The 23967-nt window shown below is 42.1% G+C and overlaps 1 protein-coding gene across 13 annotated transcripts in view; it reads left to right on the forward strand.

Annotated features, from left to right (window-relative positions):
- SNTB2 (syntrophin beta 2) overlaps positions 1–23967 on the forward strand; it is a 116445-nt gene that overhangs the window by 84062 nt on the left and 8416 nt on the right. For 8 of the 13 annotated variants that reach the window (XR_012429099.1, XR_012429102.1, XR_012429105.1 and 5 more), the window contains one exon: positions 11434–11630. The exons of the other annotated variants lie outside the window; for them this stretch is intronic. Coding sequence is in view for 3 of the 8 variants with exons in the window: in XM_074027506.1 (XP_073883607.1) it covers positions 11434–11630 (197 nt within the window). In the remaining 5 variants the exon portion in view is untranslated. The remainder of the gene's footprint in view (positions 1–11433; positions 11631–23967) is intronic. 13 annotated transcript variants of the gene reach the window in all.

Here is a 23967-nt window from a genome sequence, read left to right on the forward strand (position 1 = left end):
GCTTTATTCTTTTTTAAAATGTGTGCACCTGGAAGCATGAAGCAGAAATTTATCACATTCCATAGATGAGCTTTTGTTTAATACTGGAAATTATAATGCCATAAGCAAATAATTTCTTGGCTATCAAGTAGATTAGGCATGGACCACCAAAGCACTTTGGTACTAAAGAATGAGATGGGGTGGTGTGTGTACTACCACTGGTATTAATTTGCAAGTAGGGAAAAGATATAGACAAGATTTAAGAGCTAAAATTATAAAACTCGTAGAATAAAATATAGTAAATCTTCATGACTTTGGGTTAGGCAGAGTCTTCTCAGATATGATACCAAAAGCACAGTTAACAAGAGAAAAAATAGATAAATTTGACTTTAAGAAACTTGAAAGCTCTTGTGCTCCAAATGTCACCATCAAGAAAGTGAAAAAATAACTCACAGAATGGGAGAAAATATTTCAAAATCATATATCTGACGAGACTTGTGTCTAGAATATATAAAGAATTCTTGTCCAGGCATGGTGGCTCACATCTGTAATCCTAGCACTTTGGGATACTGAGGCAGGCCTATCATCTGAGGTCAGGAGTTCAAGACCAGCCTGACCAACATGGTGAAACCCCATCTCTACTAAAAATATAAAAATTAGCCAGTGTGGTGTTGCATACCTGTAATCCCAGCTACTCAGGAGGCTGAGGCAGGAGGATCGCCTGGATATGGGAGGCAGAGGTTGCTGTGAGCTGAGATTGCACCACTGCACTCCAGCTTAGGTGACAGAGTGAGACTCTTGTCTCAAGAAAAAAAAAAAGAATTTTCCAAGTCAGTAATGAAAAGATAAATTACGCAATTAAGAAACAGGGCTGGGCGCAGTGTCTTATGCCTGTAATCTCAGCACTTTGGGAGGCCAAGGTGAGTGGATCACCTGAGGTCAGGAGTTAAAAGACCAGCCTGACAAACATGGTGAAACCCCGTCCCTACTAAAAATACAAAAATTAGCCAGGCATGGTGGCGTGGACTGTAATCCCAGCTACTTGGGAGGCTGAGGCAGGAGAATTGCTTGAACCCAGAGGTGGAGGTTGCAGTGAACTGAAATCTCACCACTGCACTCCAGCCTGGGTGACAGAGCGAGACTCCCTCTCAAAAAAAAAAAAAAAAAAGAAATGGGAAAGTGATATGAATAGATATTTGTCCAAAGAAGATATACAAATGGCCAATAAGAACATGAAAAGATGTTCAGCATCCTTAACCATCAGGGAAATGCAAATCAAAACCACAGTGAGATATCATTTCCCACCCACTGGGATGGCTATAATTAAAAAGACAGATAAAATAAAAAGTGTGAACAACGATGTGGAGAAAATGGAATCTTTATACACTGCTGGTGAGAATGTAAAATGTATACTTGCTGTGCAAGGCAGTCTGGCAGTTTCTCAAAAGCTAAACGTAGAGTTACGCTGTGACCCATAATTCCATTCCTAAGTTATGCCCAAGAGTAATGAAAACTTATGTCCACATGAAAACTTACATATGACCATTCATAACAGCATTATTCACAATAGCCTAAGAGTGGAAACAACCTAAGTGTCCCTCAACTGATGAACGGATAAATAAAATGTGACATATCCACACAGTGGAATACTATTTTGCAGTTAAAAACAATAATGTTCTGATACACACTACAATGTAAATGAATCTTGAAAACATTATGCTAAGTGAAAGAAGCCAGACACAAACAACCACATACTGTATTGTTGCATTTATATGAAAAGTTCAGGATAGGCAAACCCAGGATAGACAGAAGGTAGATTAGCCGTTGACAGGGGGAGGTAGCTAATGGGTACAGGATTTCTTTTTGAGATGATGACAATGTGCTAACATTGAATGTGGTGATGGTTCCTAAATTCTGAATATACGAAAGACCATTGTACTTCAAGGGATAAATTGTATGGTGTGTGAATTATATTTTAATAATTCAGTTATTTCAATAAAATAATTAAACCCAACAAGATTGAAAAGAGAGACTGTTTCATAATAAACTGAATGTTATACTAAGTGGTAGCATGCTACTGAACCTTTCTGTGACACATATTTTTCATTTGTTAAGTGTACCCTAATGAGGTAGGGTGAGTGTGAGTATTAAATGAGTTAATACTAATAAACTGCCTAGAATGGTGCCTGACACATTGTAACTGCTCAATGTTAGCTGCTTTAATTATAATATTTATTATTAAATGAAAATTATGCCCAAGAAGAATTCTTTGTAAAAAGCATAATAATTAGGCCAGGTGCGGTGGCTCATGCCTATAATCCCAGCACTTTGGGAGGCTGAGGCAGGTAGATCATGAGGTCAGGAGTTTGAAACCAGTCTGACCAACCTGGAGAAACCTTGTCTCTACTAAAAATACAAAAATTAGTCCAGCGTGGTGGCACACGCCTGTAATCCCAGCTACTTGGAAAGCTAAGGCAGAAGAATCACTTGAACCCTGGAGGCAGAGGTTGCATTGAGCTGAGGTCATGCCACTGCACTCCAGCCTGGGCAACAGAGCGAGACTCCATCTCAAAAAAAAAAAAAAGTATAATAATTAGTTTAATTTGGTCATTGTTAAAGGAGGAGCTCTGGCCAGGCGCAGTGGCTCACGCCTGTAATCCCAACACTTTGGGAGGTCGAGGCGGGTGGATCACGAGGTCAGGAGATCGAGACCATCCTGGCTAACACAGTGAAACCCCATCTCTACTAAAACTGCAAAAAATTAGCTGGGTGTGGTGGCGGGCGCCTGTAGTCCCAGCTACTAGGGAGGCCGAGGCAGGAGAATGGCATGAACCTGGGAGGCAGAGCTTGCAGTGAGCCGAGATCGCGCCACTGTACTCCCGCCTGGGTGACAGAGTGAGACTCCGTCTCAAAAAAAAAAAAAAGGAAAAAAGAAGAGCTCTTAGCTGGGTGCCATGGCACATGCCTGTAATCCCAGCTTCTTGGGAGGCTGGAAGGGTCACTTGAGCCCAGTAGTTCAAGACTAGCCTGGGCAACATAGTGAGACCTCTCATCTCTAAAAAATTAAAAGAAAGGAAAAGGAGCAGTTTTTTGATCTGCCACCAATTTTTACAGATAGTCAAAGTTTCATATTAAAGGTGAGGAATTCAAACATGCTCATTCATGCAAATTGAACTCACCATTAATTAAATGGGTGGGTCATATAGAGCTTCCTAGACTGCCTTCCTTTCTCTATTCCTTTCCTTATTCTTCCCCTTCCCCTTCCCTGCCTTCCCTTTCCTTTCCTTTTCCTTTCTTTTTCCTTTCTTTTCTCCTCTCTCTTCCTCTCTCCCTCCTTCCTTCTCTTTTTTTCTTTCTGACGAACTCTCACTCTATTGTCCAGTCTAGAGTGTGCAGTGGCAGGATCATAGCTCACTGTAACCTCAAACTCCTGGGCTCAAGCCATCCTCCCACCTCAGCTTCCCGAGTAGCTAGGACTATAGGCATAAGCCACTATGCCAGGCTAATTTTTTTAGCCTGTGTTGCTGTGTTGCCCAGTCTGGTCTCAAACTCCTGGGCTCAAACAATTCTCATGCCTCCGCCTCCCAAAGTTCTGGGATTACAGGTGTGAGCCACCATACCAGTTCATGTTGTTTCTTAATAAGTTTAATTAATTCATGTTGTTTCTTAATAAGTTTAATTAATGTAACAACAGGGCTTCTTTACTCCTTGTTCAGGAAGTACTGGTGGATTAGAATAAACAAGACAGATGAAAGGTTTAGTTTTTCCATGTGGCCATGTTGGCAAGGTAGAATTGGTTGAAGTCACTGCACAATAGAATTAAGTGGGGCTTAATCATCCTCTACCAACCAGAGAGGGGTAATGGGTAACCCTGAGAGAGACCAGAAGATGAAACCAGACCAGGAGGTATCCTGCAGAGGGAGGCAAGGCCAGAAAGTGTTTTTAATGTAGGGGAAAGAGAACATTTGAGATTTAAACGAATAATGAGAAAGGGCTGAATGTTTAATTTCCCTAATTCTATTGTTAATACTTTGGACCATGTTCTTACACGTGTATGAGACAGAATAAAAAAGGATTACATAAACACACAGGTAAGGAAAAGAAATTAAGGATCTTTATTATGTTAAACAAAGTAGATAACCCTGAAAAATTAAGAGTTGATTGTACTTCAAAATCAAATAACATCCTTAGAGTAACATAAATTAACCATGAGCTGCCGTTTATATTTTTGCACATTTACAGATTCTTCGAAACCAAAGCTCTGTATGTGCATGGATTTTAATAGCTGATAGTTCAGGCCAATGAGGAATAAGTGAAGGCATGAAAGTGATAAATGAGGAGAATTTTTATTTTACACATTTCTTGAGATTAAAGCCAGATACATGACACAGGTAGAAAGACACCGGTTTTACAGGAGCTCTGGATTTTTCAGGATATGGATTTTGTTGTCTTTTCCTATAAGCTTTCTTTGGAAGAGAAAAAAGATCTCAAAAAAAAAAAGTGTGGTGACTTTAGAATGTGGAATATTGAGTAGTGCTGTGCTTATGGGACTTGTGGGGCAAAAGCTGCCAAAATGCCTTTTCATGAACTCATCTGGCCTCTCCACAAAAGGGGGGCCTTTTAGCACTGTTCCCAACCAACCACTGTTCAGCAAGAGTCCAGCATCTGGTTTGAATTAGATTCCCTTTGCCAAATATTTCATAATGAAATCTGTAGGAAAAAATTCTCTTAGACTTTATATTTTTTAATGTCTGTTTTGGGATTAGCATTCAAACTGAATATGATAAAGTATCTATTGCTTTCCCCAACACTTTGTCTTACTTGGATCATATGTAGAGTAATTTTGAAATTTATTTAACTCTTTCTAAGGTAGCTAATGTTTAATTGGCATGTTGGTTTTTTGGGAATCAGCTCAGTAAAGCAGTTCTCAAAGTATACTTCGTGGACCTCTGCAAGATTCCCTTTACAGAGGCCTTGTGAGTTCAAAGCTGTTTTCATAGTAATACTAAAATGTCATTTGCTTTTTTTTCATGTTGTTGGCATTTGCACTGAGGGTGGGTAAAATTGCTGGCACCTTAGCATGAATCAAGGCAGTTGGCACCAAACTGTATTGGGAGTCATTGTATCTGTCCCCACGTGGACTTGCAGAGGGAAAAAAATGCCATTTTAACTTCAAAATGTCTCTACTGAAATAGTAAAAAATATTAATTTTATTTAATCTTGACCCTTGAGTATTCATCTTTGTAACATTCTGTGTGATGAAATGGGAAGTACTCATGGAGCACTTCTGCTACATACTGAAGAATGACTGTTGTCTCAAGGAAAAGCACATGTGTGATTGAATTCTCAGCTGAACTCCATGCTTTTTCATGGAAACATCATTTTTTCTTGAAAGAATGACCGATTGACAAACACGTTTAGTCAGACTTGGGTATTTGTCAGATCACCAAAATGAGTCTGTAACTTAAGGAAAACACTGACAGTATTAGTTGCCAATGATAAAATTGTAGCTTTCAAGCAAAAATTAGAATGCTGGAAAACTCATATCTGCTACTGTGAGCTTGTAGTGGTAATATCAAATGAGATTTTTTTCATCTTTTATAATGAACCATTTTTAACATGGAAAATCTGTGTAACTCAGTGAACAAATATTTTTCCAAATGAATGATAAATGATGTTGCAAAATTATGCACGCATAAAAAAGATCCATTGAAATTTCAAGGGAAACCAGTTGATTTTTAATGTAAACATGATACAGAAACTGTTGATAAGGTTTCAGATTCCACGTTGCAATTAATCTTTATGAAACCATTTGCTGAGTTTTGGTTCTGTGGACAGAAGGCTATCCACATCATCTGAATGGGCTATTAAAATACTCTTCCCTTTTCCAACTACATATCTAGGTGAGGCTATGACTGCATACTACAATAGAATGCTGAAGCAGATGTTAAAATTCAGCTATTTTTAAGCTAGATATTAAAGAGATTTTATTTATTTCTCTTTGATGTACATTCCTCACCAAATTTTTAAAAATCCTTTATAGAAAACATTGTCAGGTGAGTGAATCCTTATAAATGAGGTAGTATTTTGTTCTGTTACACAGATATACTTAATACTTCTTTAAAATAGGCAAAATATAAAAAGTGAGGCCAGGAGTGGTGGCTTATGCCTGTAATCCCTGTACTTTGGGAGGCCGAGGCAGGTGGATCGCTTGAGCCCAGGAGTTCAAGATCAGCCTAGGCTACATAATGAGACCTTGTCTCTACACAAAATACAAAAATGACCCAGGCACGGCGGCACACGCCTATTGTCCCAACTACTTGGGAGGCTGAGGTGGGAGGATTGCTTGAGCCTGGGAGTTCAAGATCAGCCAGGGCAACATAATGAGACCACATCTCTACACAGAATGTAAAAATGAGCTGCGCGTGGTGGCGCATGCCTATAGTCCCAGCTACTCAGGAAGCTGAGATGGGAGGATTGTTTGAGCCGGGTAGATGGAGGTTGCAGTGAGCCAACACCGTGCCACTGTACTCCAGCCTGGGGGATAGAGTGAGACCCTGTCTCAGAATGAAAATTTAAAAAAAGAAAATATAAAAAATGAATAGATTAAACTGTGAAGCAAAATACTGAATAGTTTCATGACCTTAAGGAAAATTATTTTTCTTATGGTTTTCCTATATGTATACTTCACCATTTTTTGTAGGGTTTTTGTTTTGTTTTGTTTTTTGTTTTTTTTGTTTTTGTTTTTTTGAGACGGAGTCTTGCTCTGTTGCCCAGGCTGGAGGGCAGTGGTGCAATCTCTACTCACTGCAACCTCCGCCTCCTGGGTTCAAGTGATTCTCCTGCCTCAGCCTCCCGAGTATCTGGGATTACAGGCACACACCACCATGCCCAGCTAATTTTTGTATTTTTAGTGGAGACAGGGTTTCATCGTGTTGGCCAGGCTGGTCTTGAACTCCTGACTTTGTGATCTGCTTGCCTCGGCCTCCCAGAGTGCTGGGATTACAGGCATGAGCCACCACACCCAGCCAATATTCCAAGCTGATGTATTTCCTTCTCTAGAGTCATTTTCCAAGAAGCCTCACCATCTTTTTGAGGGAGGGGGTGATTTCAATCTGGGCACTAAGGACACTCGTTGCTGTTGGGTTGGTTATTGTTTATTGATGGACAGAGGTGGGAAATGGGGTGTGTGTGTGTGTGTGTGTGTGTGTGTGTGTGAAAAAAACTCAATGTGAATGACAGAGCCTTTAGCAGATAAATTTTTATTTTAAAAAACTCACAAAATTTGCCATCTAGTTACTTTTAAGTGTACAGTAGATTAGTATTTACTATATGCACGTTGTTGTGTAGCAGATCTCTAGAACTTTATCTTGCAAAACAGAAACTTTATTGAACAACAATTCTCCATTTCCATCTCTCCCTCAACCCCTGATAACTACATCCTTCTGTTGTTATGAGTAATACCTTGGATACCTCATATAAGTAGACTTCATGTAGTATTTGTCTAAATGTTGTAGATTATGACAGTATTTCCTTTTTTAGACTGAATAGTATGTTCCATTGTATATTTATAACAAATTGTCTTTATCCTTTCTTTTGTCAGTGGACATTTAAGTTGCTTCCATCTCTTGGCTATTGTGGATAATGCTGTAGTGAACATAGATGTGCAGGTATCTTCAAGATCTTGTTTTGAGATCTTTTGGATATATACCAAGAAGTGGGTCCTTTGCCTTTTTTTTTTGAGATGGGGTCTCGCTCTGTCGCCCAGGCTGGAGTGCAGTGGCACGATCTTGGCTCACTGCACACTCCGCCTCCTGGGTTCACGCCATTTTCCTGCCTCAGCCTCCTGAGTAGCTGGGACTACAGTCTCCTGCCACCATACCCAGCTAATTTTTTGTACTTTTTTTAGTAGAGATGGGGATTCATCATGTTGGCCAGGATGGTCTTGATCTCCTGACCCATGATCCGTCCACCTTGGCCTCCCAAAGTGCTGGGATTACAGGCCTGAGCCACCGCACCCGGCCGTCCTTTGCCCATTTTTTAACTGGGTTGTTTACTTATCATTCAGTTTCAAGAGTTCCTTATATATTTTGGATACCAGTCCTCTATCAGATATGTGTTTTGCAAAAATTTTTTTGTCTGCGGCTTGTCTTTTCATTCTCTTAACAGTATTTTTTGCAGATCAGAAATTTTTAATTTTAATGAAGTCCAACTTACCGAATTTTTTTCTTTAGGGATTGTGCTTTTGATATTACATCCTTTTAGATCATCTAGCATTTCTCCTACATGATAGAAATTTTTTTTTTTTTTTTTTTTTTTTTTTTTTTTTTTTGAGACGAAGTTTCGCTCTTGTCGCCCAGGCTGGAGTACAGTGGTGCAATCTCGGCTCGCTGCAACCTCCGCCTCCCCAGTTCAAGCAATTCTCCTGCCTCAGCTTCCTGAGTAGCTGGGATTACAGGCGCCCACCACCAGACCCGGCTAATTTTTGTAGAAATTTTAGTATTGTGTTTTACACTTAGGTCAAAGATCCATTTTGAGTTAATTTTTGTGAAAAGTATGTAAGGTCCGCTTTTTTTTTTTTTTTTTTTTTTTTTTCTGCATACGAATGTCTACTTATTTCTAGCATCATTTGTTGAAAAGACAGATCATTCTTGGCTGGGCGCAGTGGCTCACGCCTCTATTCCCAGCACTTTGGGAGGCTGAGGCGGGCAGATCACCTGAGGTTGAGACCAGCCTGGCCAACATGGTAAAACACTGTCTCTACTAAAAATACAAAAATTAGCTGGGCATTGTGGCGGGAACCTGTAATTCCAGCTATTCGAGAGACTAAGGCAGGAGAATCGTTTGAACCCAGGAGGCAGAAGTTGCAGTGAGCTGAAATCGCGCCATTGTGCTCCAGTCTGGGCGACAAGAGCAAAACTCCATCTTAAGAAAAAAAAAAAAAAGGCCGGGCGCGGTGGCTCAAGCCTGTAATCCCAGCACTTTGGGAGGCCGAGACGGGTGGATCACCAGGTCAGGAGATCGAGACCATCCTGGCTAACAGGGTGAAACCCCATCTCTACTAAAAAATACAAAAAACTAGCCGGGCGAGGTGGCGGGCGCCTGTAGTCCCAGCTACTCGGGAGGCTGAGGCAGGAGAATGGCGTGAACCCGGGAGGCGGCGCTTGCAGTGAGCCGAGATCCGGCCACTGCACTCCATCCTGGGCGACAGAGCGAGACTCCGTCTCAAAAAAAAAAAAAAAAAGAAAGAAAGAAAAGACCATTCTTTCTCCATTGAATCACCTTTCTCTCTTTTTTTTTTTTTTTGAGAGGGAGTCTCGCTCTGTCACCCAGGCTGGAGTGCAGTGGTGTGATCTCGGCTCACTGCAACCTCCGCCTCCTGGGTTCAAGCGATTCTCCTGCCTCAGCCTCCCGAGTAACTGAGATTACAGGTGCCCACCACCATGCCTGGCTAATTTTTGTATTTTAGTAGAGATGGGGTTTCACCATGTGGGCCAGGCTGGACTTAAACTCCTGACCTCAAGTGATCCGCTCGCCTCAGCCTCCCAAAGTGCTGGGATTGGCCAGGCACGGTGGCTCATGCCTGTAATTCCAGCACTCAGGGAGGCAAAGGGAGGCAGATCACCTGAGGTCAGGAGGTCAAGACCAGCCTGGCTAACATGGTGAAACCTCGTCTCTACTAAAAATCCAAAAGAAAAAAAAAAAAAAAGTGCTGGGATTACAGACATGAGCCACCACGCCCGGCCTGAATCACCTTTGTTCTTTGTCAAAGATCAGTTGACTGTATTTGTGTGGGTTTATTTCTGGGCTATCTATTCTGTTCCATTGATCAATTTATTTGTTCTTTTGCCAATTCCACACTGTTTTGATTACTGTAGTTTTATAGTAAGTCAAAGTTGAGTGGTGCCAGTATACAGATGTATTTTCAACTTTTGTTCTTCTTTAGTATTATGTTGGCTATCTGAGTCTTTTGAGTTTCCATACAAACTTTGGAATCAGTTTATCAGTATCTACAAAATAACTTGCTGGGATTTTAATGGAATGGCATTGAATCTGTAGATCACCTAAAGGAAAATTGACATCTTAATATGGGGTCTTTCTACCCATGAACATAAAATATCTCTTGGTTTATTTAGATCATCTTTGCTTTCTTTCGGGAAAGTTTTGAAGTTGTTCTCGTAGAGATTCTATACATATTTTGTTGGATTTATGCTTAAGCATTTCATTTTATGGTAACTGACATAAATGGTATGTTTTTAATTTCAGATTTCAATTGTTCAAAGCAACTGACTTTTGTATATTAATCTTATATCCTGCAACATTGCTATAATTGCTTATTAGTTTTAGGAGTTGCGTACAGGGTCTCACTCTGTTACCAAAGCTGGAGTACAGTGGCATAATCATGGCTCATGGCAGCCTCAACCTCCTGGGCTCAAGCAACTTCTACCTCAGCCTCCCAAGTAGCTGGGACCACAGGTGCACACCACCATGCTGAGCTTTTTTTTTTTTTTTTTTTTTTGTGTGTAAAGACAGGGTGTCTCTGTGTTGCCCAGGTTGTTCTCAAAATCCTGGGCTCAAGTGATCCTTCTGCCTCAGCCTCTGAAAGTGCTGGGATTACAGGTGTGCGTCACTGCATGCATCCATATGTTTTATTTCTTTTGTCTATTTTGGCGGATTTTTAAAATGTAGACATGTCATTTGCGAACAAAGACCGTTTTATTTATTTTGGAATCTTTTTTCACATAACATTGCTTCATAGGTCAAGGAATTCTAGAGTCAAATGCAAAAGCAGCATGAATTTTTAGATAAAACCCAACTTTATGTTCACTGTGCATCTTTACTAGCTGCATCTCCCCAGAAGAGGTATTCACTGCCTTCTGCCATTGGAAGTCCTTTGGTGACTGGACAAGAGATTGTTGTTTAAAAAAAATACATTTTTAAAGCTCTTTGGCTGAAATGTTTGAAATGTAGTTAGCTATCCATTTTTTCTTATGGAAGCATATTTTTCCTCTTAAGTAATTACTGTTAATTTACTTATTTCCTAATCAAAATCATATCTTTTTGATACACATAACCCCTTGGGAGCATAGAGGAGCTCATGGAAAATTAGGGCACGGTTCATCCAGCCCAGTATCTTGGCCAGGCCCAGTGGCTCACACCTGTAGGCCCAGTGGCTTACACCTGTAATCCCAGCACTTTGGGAGGCCGAGGCAGGAGGATTATTTGAGCCCAGGAGTTCAAGACTGGTATCTTGTCTGACTGTGACACCAGGGGTCATTTTATGGGAAAACAGAATGGTCTGTATTTCACAGATTATAATCTTGCTTTGAAATGTCTATATCCAAAAACTGCTGATTGCTTTTATAAGTTTCTGCTTATCAATGAGCACAAATTCCTGACATTTTTATCTGATAATATAGTTACTTTTGATTTCTGCTCTGTTTGTGGTCCTAGGTTGGTTCATTCTGGCTCTGGATGTCGATCCCCCTCCCTTGGATCTGACCTTACATTTGCTACCAGGACAGGCTCTCGACAGGGCATTGAGATGCATCTCTTCAGGGTGGAGACACATCGGGATCTGTCATCCTGGACCAGGATACTTGTTCAGGGTTGCCATGCTGCTGCTGAGCTGATCAAGGAAGTCTCTCTAGGTAGAGATGCTGACTTTTTATTTCTAGTAGTAATTAAATGGAACTGTTATACAGTCATGTGCTGCATAATGACATTTCAGTCAGTGATGGATTGCATATATGACAGCAGTTTCCTCAGATTTTAATACCATATTTTTACTATACCTTTTCTAAGTGTACATATGTTAAGACACACAAATGCAGCCTGGGCAACATGGTGAAACCCTGTCTTTACTAAAAAAAAAAAAAAATAGGCCAGGCGCAGTGGCTCATGCCTATAATCCCAGCACTTTGGGAGGCCGAGGGGGATGGATTGCCTGAGCTCAGGAGTTTGTGACCAGCCTGGGCAACACAGTGAAACCCCGTAAATACAAAAAATTAGCCGGGCATGGCAGCATGCGCCTGTAGTCCCAGCTGTTCAGGAGGCTGAGGCAGGAGAATTGCTTGAACTCGGGAGGTGGAGGTTGCAGTGAGCCGAGATCACGCCACTGTACTCCAGCCTGGGCGACAGAGTAAGACTCCGTCTCAAGAACAAACAAGCAAACAAACAAACAGAAACAAACCTGAGGGTGGTGGTGTGCACCTGTAGTTCCAGCTACTTAGGAGACTGAGTGAGTTGAGATCATACCACTGCACTCCAGCCTGGGCAACCAGAGTGAGACCCTGTCTCAAAAAAAAGAAAAAAAAAAGATACTCAAATGCTTACCATTGTGTTACAGTTGCTTACAGTATTCAGTACAGTTATATTCTATATAAGTGTGTAGCCTAAGAGCAATAGGCAATACCATAGAGCCTAGGTGTATAGTGGGGTGTGCCATCTAGGCTTATGTAAGTACACTCTATGATGTTCATACAATCACGAAATCATCTTATGATGCATTACGCATTTCTCAGAACATATTCTTGTCATTAGGTGATGCATGACTGTACCATAATTTGTTTTAAAGTAAAACTATTATCATTTGTGCCAGACTTAAAAATGTGCTAAAATATGGCAGCTAAAAGTGATAATGATAGAAAGAAATCTGGTTTCTCTATTTTACTAGCAAAGTTTTTTTAAGCCTGGTATATGACTCAAAGCACATTTATAATACCATATGTACACCATGGCGTTTTTATAGTTCATCTCTTTTTTTTTTTTTTTTAGAGTGGAGATCTCTATCACCCAGGCTGGAGTCCAGTGGCATGATCCATCATAGCTCACTGCAGCAGCTTTGAGCTTCTGGGGATCAAGGGATCCTCCAGTTCCAGCCTCTGGAGTAGCTGCCCAGCATTTATTTATTTATTTATTTATTTATTTATTTATTTATTGAGACAGGGTCTAGCTCTGTCACCCGAGCTGCAGTACAGTGACATGATCAGAGTTCACTGCAGCCTTGAACTTTCCTGTGTTTAAGCAATCCTCCCTCAAGCCTCCCAAGTAGCTGGGACTATAGGTGCCCACCACAGGACTCAGCTAATTAAAAAAAAAAAAAAAAAATTTTTGCTTTGTTGCCCAGGCTGGTCTCAAACTCTCTTGGCCTCAAGAGGTCCTCCTGCCTCAGTTTCCCAAAGTGCTGGAATTCCAGGCGGTGGCACCTGGCCTTTTCAGTTTATTTATTTTTTTGAGATGGAGTCTCGCTCTGTCGCCCAGGCTGGAGTGCAGTGGCATGATCTCGGCTTACTGCAACCTCCGCCTCCCAGGTACAAGCTATTCTCAGGCCTCAGCCTTCCGAGTAGCTGGGATTACAGGCACCTGCCATCATGCCCAGCTAAGTTTTATGTTTTTAGTAGAGACAGGGTTTTACCATATTAGCCAGGCTGGTCTTGAACTTCTGACCTCAGGTAATCTGCCCACCTTGGCCTCCCAAAGTGCTGGGATTACAGGCGTGAGCCACCATGCCCAGCCTTCAGTTTATTTATTTTTTTTAGAGATGAGGTCTTACTCTGTTGTCCTGGCTGGTCTCAACTCCTGGCCTCAAGCTATTCTCTGGTCTTAGCCTCCTGAGTAACTGGGATTATAGGCACAAGCCACTGTGCCAGGCCAGTTCTCATTTAATCTGCATTTAATAGTGTAAGGACTAGCCAGGCAAGGTGGCTCACACCTGTAATCCCAGCTACTTGGGAGGCTGAGGCAGGAGGATTGCTTGAGGCCAGGAGTTTTAAGACCAGCCTGAGCAATATATTGAGGACCCCATCTCTATAATGAAAAATGAAACTGGGTACAGTGGCTCACGCCTGTAATCCCAGCACTTTGGAAGGCTGAGGCTGGCGCATTGTTTGAGCCCAGGAGTTTGAGACCAGCCTGGGTAACATGGTGAAACCTCATACCTACTGAAAATACAAAAATTTAGCCAGGAGTGGTGACACACATCTGTAGTCCCAGCTACTCAGGAGGCTGAGGTAGGAGGATCACCTGAGCCCAAGAAGTCAAGGGAACAGTGAGCTGTGATAGCACCATGGCACTCCAGCCTGGGTGATGGGAGCCAGAACCTGTCTGAAAATAAATTAATGAATTTAATTATATGAAAAAAAAAATAGACAGTGGCACACACTGTAGTCTCAGCTGCTTGGGTGGCTAAGGTGGGAAGATTGCTTGAGCCCATTTCAGGGCTGTATTGCACAGTGATCAAGCCTGTGAATAGCCACTGTACTCCAGTTGGGCAGCATAGTGAGACCTTGTCTCTTAAAAGAAAAAATAACGTAAGGACTCATTTACCAAGTACTAGATACATGGACTCTCGAGTTAAGAAGATTGAAATCTAAGTTGTGGATGGGCGCCCTTAAAATATGAGTATCTAGCAAGCTTATGGCTGTGGAAAAATAAAGGATTTGAAATAGGAGTTCCTCTACAAAAGTTTGAAAATGTGTGCCCAACACTTACTGAAATAAGTATCTAAAGGAAATAAGGTTGGTGGTTTCTTTCCATTGTGGAAGCGCCCTCTTGTGGTTAGTTGTGATGAATTTGGAATATTGTTTTATATCTATTTATATATATGTATACATATAGATATTTGCAAATGTTTTTGTTTTCTTTTTTTTAATTGTTTTTGGCTTTGGACAAAATAAAAACCTTTAAAAATACAGGCTAGGGCCGGATGCAGTGGCTCACGCCTGTAATCCCAGCACTTTGGGAGGCCAAAGTGGGCAGATCACTTGAGGTCAGGAGTTCCAAACCAGCCTGTCTAACATCGTGAAACCCCATATCTACTAAAAATACAAAAGTTAGCCAGAAGTGGTGGCAGGCACCTATAATCCTAGCTACTCAGGAGGCTGAGGCATGAAAGTTGCTTGAACCCAGGAGGTGGAAGTTGCAACAAGCCAAGATCGCTCCACTGCACTCCAAGCTGGGAGACAGAGCGAGACTGTTTCCAAATGTAGAAACGCTGGAAATGGTGGCTTATGCCTATAGTCCCAGCACTTTGGGAGACCGAGGCTGGCAGATCACTTGAGGCCAGGAGATCGAGACCAGCCTGGCCGTCATAGTGAAACCCCGTCTCTACTAAAAATACAAAAATTAGCTGGACATAGTGGCACGTGCCTGAAGTCCCAGCTACTTGGGAGGCTGAGGCACGAGAATTGCTTGAACCTGGGAGGTGGAGTCTGTAGTGCGCTATGATCACACCACTGCATTCCAGCCTGGGCAACAGTGGGAAACTCTGTCTCAAAAAAAAAGAAAAAAAAAAAAAACTCTGTATTGGGCCAAGCATGATAGTTCACGCTTGTAATTCCAGCGCTTTGGGAGGCTGAGGTGGGTGGATCACTTGAGCTCAGGAGTTCAAGACCAGCCTGGGCAACATGGTGAAACCTCATCTCTATTGAAAAAAAAGAGTAAATGAGGTTTAAAAAAATATATACAGTATTGGAGGTGGGGCATGGTGGCTTATACCATAATCACACTGGGATGCTCTGTGTTCCTGTGGGCACTCGAGGGGTCAGGCCAGCACACTCGTGCCCTTTGCTACCATCTGAGGTCACTGTATTGTCCTTAAGAATTCAAGGGGATATGCTCCCCAAAATGAAGAGTGCAACTTGGATTTTCAGCATTTTTTAGTTCATGTTGTTTCTTTGGTGTCTAGCAGCTACATTTCATTTTGCAGGATAAAGCTTCCCAGGCTCATAGTTGTTGAAATATGATGGCTAAAGGAAAGGATGAGTGAGGGCCAGCTGCTTCCTTATGTTTTTAAATAGACAAAAGAAACATATTTTTTGGTAATTTTAAACTTTTTTGTTCTTATTCACAGCTGTATTTTTTTTTAAATCAACTTCCCTTTAAAGCCATACAGCTGTATTTTAATATTACCTTGGTAACTATTAGGATAGCTATTATTCAAAAGACAAAAAATAACAGATGCTGGTGAGGATGCAGAGAAAAGTGAACTCTTTTTTTTTTTTTTTTTTTTTTTTTTTTGAGACGGAGTCTCGCTCTGTCGCCCAGGCGGGAGTGTGGTGGCGCGATCTCGGCTCACTGCAAGCTCTGCCTCCCAGGTTCATGCTATTCTCCTGCCTCAGCCTCCCGAGTAGCTGGGACTACAGGCGCCCGCCACCACGCCTGGCTAATTTTTTGTATTTTTAGTAGAGATGGCGTTTCACCGTGTTAGCCAGGATGGTCTCGATCTCCTGACCTCGTGATCCGCCCACCTCAGCCTCCCAAAGTGCTGGGATTACAGGTGTGAGCCACCGCACCCGGCCGAAAAGTGAACTCATACACTGTTGGTGGGAATGTAAATCAGTATAGCCATTATGGAAAACAGTATGAATATTTCTCAAAAAGCTAAAAATAGAACTACAATATGATCTAGCAATCCTACTACTATTTATCCAAAAGAAGAGAAATTAGCATATCAGAAAGATACCTGCACCTCCATGTTTATTGCAACACTATTCACAATAACAAAGATACAGAATCAACCTAAGTGTCCATCAGCGGACAAATGGATTAAGAAAATACAGTATATATACACAATGGGATACTATTTGGCTATAAAAAATAATGCAATCATGTCATTTGTAGCAACATGGATGGAATTGGAGGTCATTATGTTAAGTGAAATAAGGCAGGCATAGAAAGACAACTATGGCATGTTCTCACTTACATGGGAGCTAAAATAGTGGCCAGGCGTGGTAGCTCATGCCTATAATCCCAGCACTTTGGAAGGCCGAGGCAGGTGGATCACCTGAGGTCGGCAGTTTGAGACTGGCCTGACCAACATGGAGAAACCCCATCACTACTAAACATACAAAATTAGCCAGGCGTGGTGATGCATGCCTGTAATCCCTGCTACTTGGGAGGCTGAGGCAAGAGAATTGCTTGAACCTGGGAGGCGGAGGTTGCGGTGAGCCAAGATCTCACCATTGCACTCCAGCCTGGGCAATAGGAGCTAAACTCCATCTCAAAAAAAAAATAAAAAATAAAAAAGGTGATCTCATGGATGTAGAGAGTACAAGATAAATACCAGAGGTTGGGATGGGTGTGTTGTGAGGGGCTGTGAAGAAGGGTTGGTTAATGGGTATAAACATACAATTAGAAAGAAGGAATAAGTTCTAATGTTCAAGAGCAGAGTGTGGTGACTATAGTTAACAATAATGTTAACTTTGTATAATTCAAATAGAAGAAAGGACTTAAAATATTCCCAACACATAGAATTGTTAAATATTCAATGTGATGGATACCCTAAATCCTTTGACTTGATCATTACACATTTTACACATGTAACAAAATATCAGGTAACAAAATATTGCATGTGCACCTAAGATACATACAAATATTACATATTAATATTAAAAAGATTACACTGTGGTTCGCACCTATAATCCCAGCACTCTGGGAGGCTGAGGCAGGTGGATCACTTGAGCTCAGCCTGGGCAACATGGTCAAACCCTGTCTTTACAAAAAATTTAAAAATTACCCAGGCCTGGTGGTGTGTGCCTGTGGTCCCAGCTACTCAGGAGGCTGAGGTGGGAGGATCACTTGAGCCCGAGAGGTCAAGGATTCAGTGAGCTGTGATTATATCACTGCACTCCAGCCTGGGCAACAGAATAAGACCCTGTCTCAAAAAAAAAAAAAAAAAAAAAAAAAAATTGCTGGGAGATTCAGAACTGTCTGTTAAAACTATAGTTGGCAAAAAGAAATCAGTTAAGCTATTCCTTGTCTCTATGTTTTGGTTATAGTTTACCCATCTAGAAAATTTCAGTGAATACCTACAAAATGTGACAAGTAAATGCAATGCATAATCTTCCTAATGTTCATTTGGTTTTAAACCTTGATTAGACTATAGTTACTGTAGAACTGTAACTCTACTGTAATCAGTGATCCCTCTGGTACAGAAGGACTTTCTCCTGCTTGCAAATATGAACTTTAAGATGAGTAGGCATAGAATGCAGTTCTCTTCCTCAAGTACATAAAGCCATTTTCCATTTGTCACAGGATTTGAAACTATTTTAAAAATTGTATACTTTTAAAGGCTTACTTTCATCATACCAATTATTTAAGCCATTAAAGTTTTTAAGTCATACAAGAACTTTATGAAGGTACTTTATATGTCTGTAGTTTTGATGATATGAAGACTAAGAAGCTGTAAATATAGGTAGTAATTACGTTAATAAAAATGAAGAAAATCTGGGAGAAGAGAAGAAAAACAGGCATTTAAAATGATTTATATTGTTAAAATATATGAGGAAACAGTTTTCTGTGACCATATTGTTCACCATTTCTTAGAAATTATCTTGAGTCCTTTTTACTCATCTACTTGGCAAGTATTTTCCAGTGTATACTCTGTGCTTTTACTAGCTATAATAAAATAAGGTAAGTATAGCCCCGGTTTTTCAAGTAGGAAGGACAGAAACCAAAAAAATAATAGGTGTCTATCAGAATTGTCATAAGGCATAATGAAATACAGGCATCATCTAACCTTCACACACAATTCTCTGGGGCAGATGTTGTCACCTGCATTTTCAAGATATGGGAACTGGTGTTAGTATGGTTAGGACTTGAATTGGGGCCTTTTTGGGCTCCAAAACTAGAGCCTTAAGCCCTGAAATTTCTCTAAATGATTCATTCTTATGACCAGGTTAAACTTCTGAAGGACAAACAATATCAGTCTAATTTGTTAAGTTAATAAATATTTACTGAATGTTTTAGTATTTATGAAGTGCTGTGCTTTGTAATAAAAGAAAAATAAGGCAGAGTGCGGTGGCTCATGCCTGTAATCCCAGCACTTTGGGAGGCCGAGGCGGGTGGATCACAGGGTCAGGAGATCAAGACCATCCTGGCTAACACGGTGAAACCCCGTCTCTACTGAAAATGCAAAAAAATTAGCCGGGCATGGCGGCGGGCACCTGTAGTCCCAGCTACTTGGGAGGCTGAGGCAGGAGAATGGTGTGAACCCGGGAGGCAGAGCTTGCAGTGAGCCGAGATCGCGCCACTGCACTCCAGCCTGGGCGACTGAGCGAGACTCCGTCTCAAAAAAAAAAGAAAAATAAGTAAGACATACTTCATGCCTTTGACCAAATAGCAATAAGAGAAGAACACAGTGTCATGTTCTTTTCTGTGACCCTGGGCATAATGAGCCTGTTGCTTATACCTGATGGGCTGGCTTTTCCTATGTGCAGTCACTGGGAAGGATGCCCCAGCCTTTCTCTGAGACAGTCCTGGGCAGTCAGGCCAGATCTAACCTGAAAGACCTACTCCCTTCTGAGTTGCTCTGAGTAACACACACAGTCCTATGGCTGCTAGAGAGATGGACCAGGGGACCTGCTGGAAACACTAGATAGAGCCCCCCAGAGCCCCAGAAACAGGACCTGTAGCATAGAACTCTGCCATTAGGTTCTTTGTCCCTCATGACACACTGATAACCACCAGCAGTTCTCATTTAAAAAAACACATAGTTGGCCCAGCACTGTGGCTTATGCCTGTAATCTCAGCACTTTGGGAGGCCAAGGCAGGAGGATTATTTGACACCAGAGTTCGACAGTAGCCTGAGTAGCACAGGAAGACCCCATCTCTATTAAAAAAAAAAAAATGGGCCGGGCATGGTGGCATGCATCTGTAGTCCTAGCTGTTTGGGAGACTGAGGCAAGATAATCACTCGAGCCCAGGAGTTTGAGGCTGCAGTGAACTGTGATCACACCACTGCACTCCAGCTTAGGCAACAGAATGAGACCCTGTCTCTAAAAAAAATAAAAATAAAAAATAAAATAAGCCTGGGCAACAGAGTTAGACCACGTCTCTAAAAAATTTTGAAAGTTAGCCAGGCATAGTGACACATGCCTATAGTCCCAGCTACTCAGGTGGCTGAAGTGGGAGGATTGCTTAAGCCCTGCAGGTCCAGGCTGTAGCACTGCACTCCAGCCTAGGCGACAGAGTGAGACCCTGTCTCAAAAATAAATAAATAGGCCAGGCACGGTGGCTTACGCCTGTAATCCTAGCACTTTGGGAGGCCAAGGCAGGTGGATCATGAGGTCAGGAGATTTGAGACCATCCTGACTAACACAGTGTAACCCCATTTCTACTAAAAATACAAAAAATTAGCCGGGCATGGTGGCGGGCGCCTGTGTGGTGGCAGGCACCTTTAGACCCAGCTACTCAGGAGGCTGAGGCAAGGAGGATAGTGTGAACCCAGGAGGCAGTGCTTGCAGTGAGCCAAGATCATGCTGTTGCACTCCAGCCTGGGCAACAGAGCGAGACTCTGTCTCAAAAAAATCAATATAAATAAATAGACACAAAGTGGATAACATATACACTGGTTGTACTATCTACACAAAGTGGATAAATACAACACTGGTTGTATTTACCAGTGTTCACCTTTTTTTTTAGATGGAGTTTCGCTCTTGTTCCCAGGCTGGAGTGCAATGGCGTGATCTCGGCTCACTGCAACCTCCACCTCCCGGGTTCAAGCAATTCTCCTGCCTCAGCCTCCTGAGTAGCTGGGATTACAGGTGCCCACCACTGTGCCCAGCTAATTTTTTTTTTTTTTTTTTTTTTTTTTGCATTTTTAGTAGAGACGGGGTTTCACCCTGTTGGCCAGGCTGGTCATGAACGCCTGCCCTCAGGTGATCCGCCACCTCAGCCTCCCAAAGTGCTGGGATTACAGGCGTGAGCCACTGTGCCCGGCCCAGTGTTCACCTCATTATAACACCAGTTTTTTGATTTATTATTTATTGAGCAAGTTTTCCTCCTAGCTTTATTACTATCAGGGAGCTTCTTAGAAAGCCATCTCTAATGTATGTTTTACACTTAATAACATCCCCCTGGTGTGGTGTGAAAAAGCTAATGCCCCACCCCACAACCCCCAACTTAGGAATCTGAGAAGTAGTAGCCAGAGCAGTAAAAGGAAAACCAGGATTGGTGGGGATGGTAAGGGCTGTGGAAACCAAAGGAAGAGTATTTCAAGGGAGGAAAAGTCAGTAGGAGTAAATGTATCAGTTGGAATGGTTTATGCTAAAAATAATAGGACGTGGCCACTAAAACTAGAATAAATATTAAATATCTTGCATAAAAGAGAGAGAGCAAGAGTGAAAGAGAGAGGGGCCTTCTCTTCCTAGTCATAGTATCTTTTCAATCTGATTGAGTCAGTTTGGCTCATATGTCCAGTCTGAACCAGAACAATCACCAGGAGAAACCCATGCTCTGATTGGCCCAGAAGTTGTCTATCTATAAGTTGGGAGTACCCTTCCCTGAAACACATTAGGACCCATTAAAAACCTGAATAAAATTGGAGTTTGCCTATAAAGAAGAATAGAGAAATAGAAGCTGATAGACAGCCAACAATTAGTACTACAAGTGCCAAGTAGGATGAGGCTGAAAAAGCAGGTTGGATTTAGCAATATGGAGATAATTGATGCCCCTTGGGGAGAGATGCAAAACGATGTGATGGCAGTGGCAGATTGCAGAAGGCTGAGGACTGGACATGAGGTGAATCAGGAGCAAACTGAGTAGATAGCTCTGTCAAGAAGTTTTGATATGAAGAGGGTGGGTGGTCCTTGGAGGTAAGGTACAGAGTTGAGTAGTGGCATTTCTTTTAATAATGAGAGAGGCTTGAGCATTTAAAAGTGAATGGGAGGGATCTGATTCAGAGGGATGTGTTGAAAACACAAGAGGTAGAAGGAGTAATCAGTCTTGTACAGTTTCTAGGAAGGTGGAGGTAGATGCAATCCAAGGCACAGGTGAGGGGATTGGCCTTAGCCTGGAAGAGGGGCAGATGGAAGAGAGGAAACAATGGAGGGAGATGTGGAGCCTATCTTGGCTGTTGAAGTGGGCAGTGCCTTTTACTGCTCAGTAATTTGGGCCATAGACATCCCTGGCTTTTTCTCCATCCCTAAATCCAACTGCAGTTATAGACCACTTTTATGTTGTGGGAATTTTTATTTTATTTATTTATTTATTTATTTATTTATTTTTTTAGAGACACAGTCTCATTCTGTTGCCCAGGCTAGAGTGCAGTGGCACGAACATGACTTACTGCATCCTGGACTTCCCAGGCTGAAGTGATCCTCCCACCACAGCCTCCCAAGTAACTGGGACTACAGGTGTATGCCACCATGCTTGGCTAATTTTTGTAATTTTGGTAGGGACAGAATCTCACTATGTTGCCTAGACTTATCTCAAAGTTCTGGCCTCAAGCAGTCCTCTACCTCAGCTTCCCAGAGCGCTGGAATTGCAGGCATGAGCCACTGTGCCCAGCCAGTTGTTTGAATTTTTAAAGTTATATCATGCTTGTATCATCAGGAAAAAAAAAATTGTTTTTTGACTAAAGAGCCATCAGTTAGTCGCATACACTGAAACTCTTATCACTATAAAGAATGTTACAGGCTGGGCATGGTGGCTAACGCCTGTAATCCCAGCATTTTGGGAGGCCAAGGCGGGTGAGTCACCTATGGTCAGGAGTTCGAGACCATCCTGGCCAACATGGCAAAACCCCATCTCTACTGGAAAAAAAAAAGGGCGTTTTGATGCGCCCCTGCAGTCCCAGCTACTAGGGAGGCTGAGGCAGGAGAATCATTTGAACCCGGGAGGCGGAGGTTGCAGTGAGCCGAGATCATGCCACTGCACTCCAGCCTGGGCGACAGAGTGAGACTCCATCTAAAATAAAATAAAAGCACCCACCGCAGAGCCCTGTGCTTATGTACCTTCCTCTCTTGATACCTGAAGAACTGTAGTTTTTGATTTTTTTTTTTTTTTTTTTTTGTGAGACGGAGTCTGCCCTGTCACCCAGGCTGGAGTGCTGGGGTACAGTGGTATGATCTCGGCTCACTGCAGCTTCCGCCTCCCAAGTTCAAGCAATTCTCCTGCCTCAGCCTCCCAAGTAGCTGGGATTACAGGCACACGCCGCCACACCCGGCTAATTTCTTTTGTATTTTAGCAGAGATGGGGTTTCACCATGTTGCCCAGGCTGGTCTCGAACTCCTGAGCTCAAGCAGTCCGCCTGCCTCTGCCTCCCAAAGTACTAGGATTACAGGTGTGAGCCACCATGCCCAGCCAAAACTGTAGTTTTTTATCCCTTTAACTTTAGTACTTACAATTGTGCTGCTATTGTGGGTCTTTTTCTATTTCTGGAAACAACCCTGTTAAACAAAATCAACATGCTGAATTTTTTACTGACTTATCTATAAATTGGAGTGGATAGTGGATATGTAGCCATCCAAAAGCATTCTAAGTGAACCAAGACATAATGAGCCACCTGCAACAGCTCAACTAATAAACCCCAGAAGCTATCCCATCAGAAAGGGCCACTCCTCTTACTAAATGGGGAATTTATACTAAAAAAAAAGAAAAAACAAAGAGCCACTTCACACACACACACACACACACACACACACACACACACACACACACACACACTCCTCTTACTAAATGGGGAATTTATACTAAAAAAAAAAGAAAAAACAAAGAGCCACTTCACGCGCACACACACACACACACACACGCGCACGCACACGCACACGCACACACACACACACACACACACACAGTCAGAGTGAAAGGCTTATTTCCCTTATCTCATTACTCCTAAAAGGGTAAGGGGTGTTAGGCACTTAATCATCATTGCCATCATTGCCTGTGTGATCTACTAAACATTTAGGGAAAACCTGTTTAATTAGTTCTATTTGGCACAGCATTTACATGATCAGGTCACAGTCTCATTCAGAAGAATCTGGTATTAATTATAAATTTTAACCTATGGCTGGGCGTGGTGGCTCACACCTGTAATCCCAGCACTTTGGGAAGCCGAGGCGGGCGGATCACCTGAGGTCAAGAGTTAAAGACCAGCCTGACCAACATGGAGAAACCCCGTCTCTACTTAAAATACAAAAATCAGCCAGGCGTAGTGGCACACACCTGTAATCCCAGCTACTCGGGAGACTGAGGCAGGAGAATCGC

This window comes from Macaca fascicularis, chromosome 20, assembly GCF_037993035.2.
Source record: "Macaca fascicularis isolate 582-1 chromosome 20, T2T-MFA8v1.1".
NCBI classification, from domain to species: domain Eukaryota; kingdom Metazoa; phylum Chordata; class Mammalia; order Primates; family Cercopithecidae; genus Macaca; species Macaca fascicularis.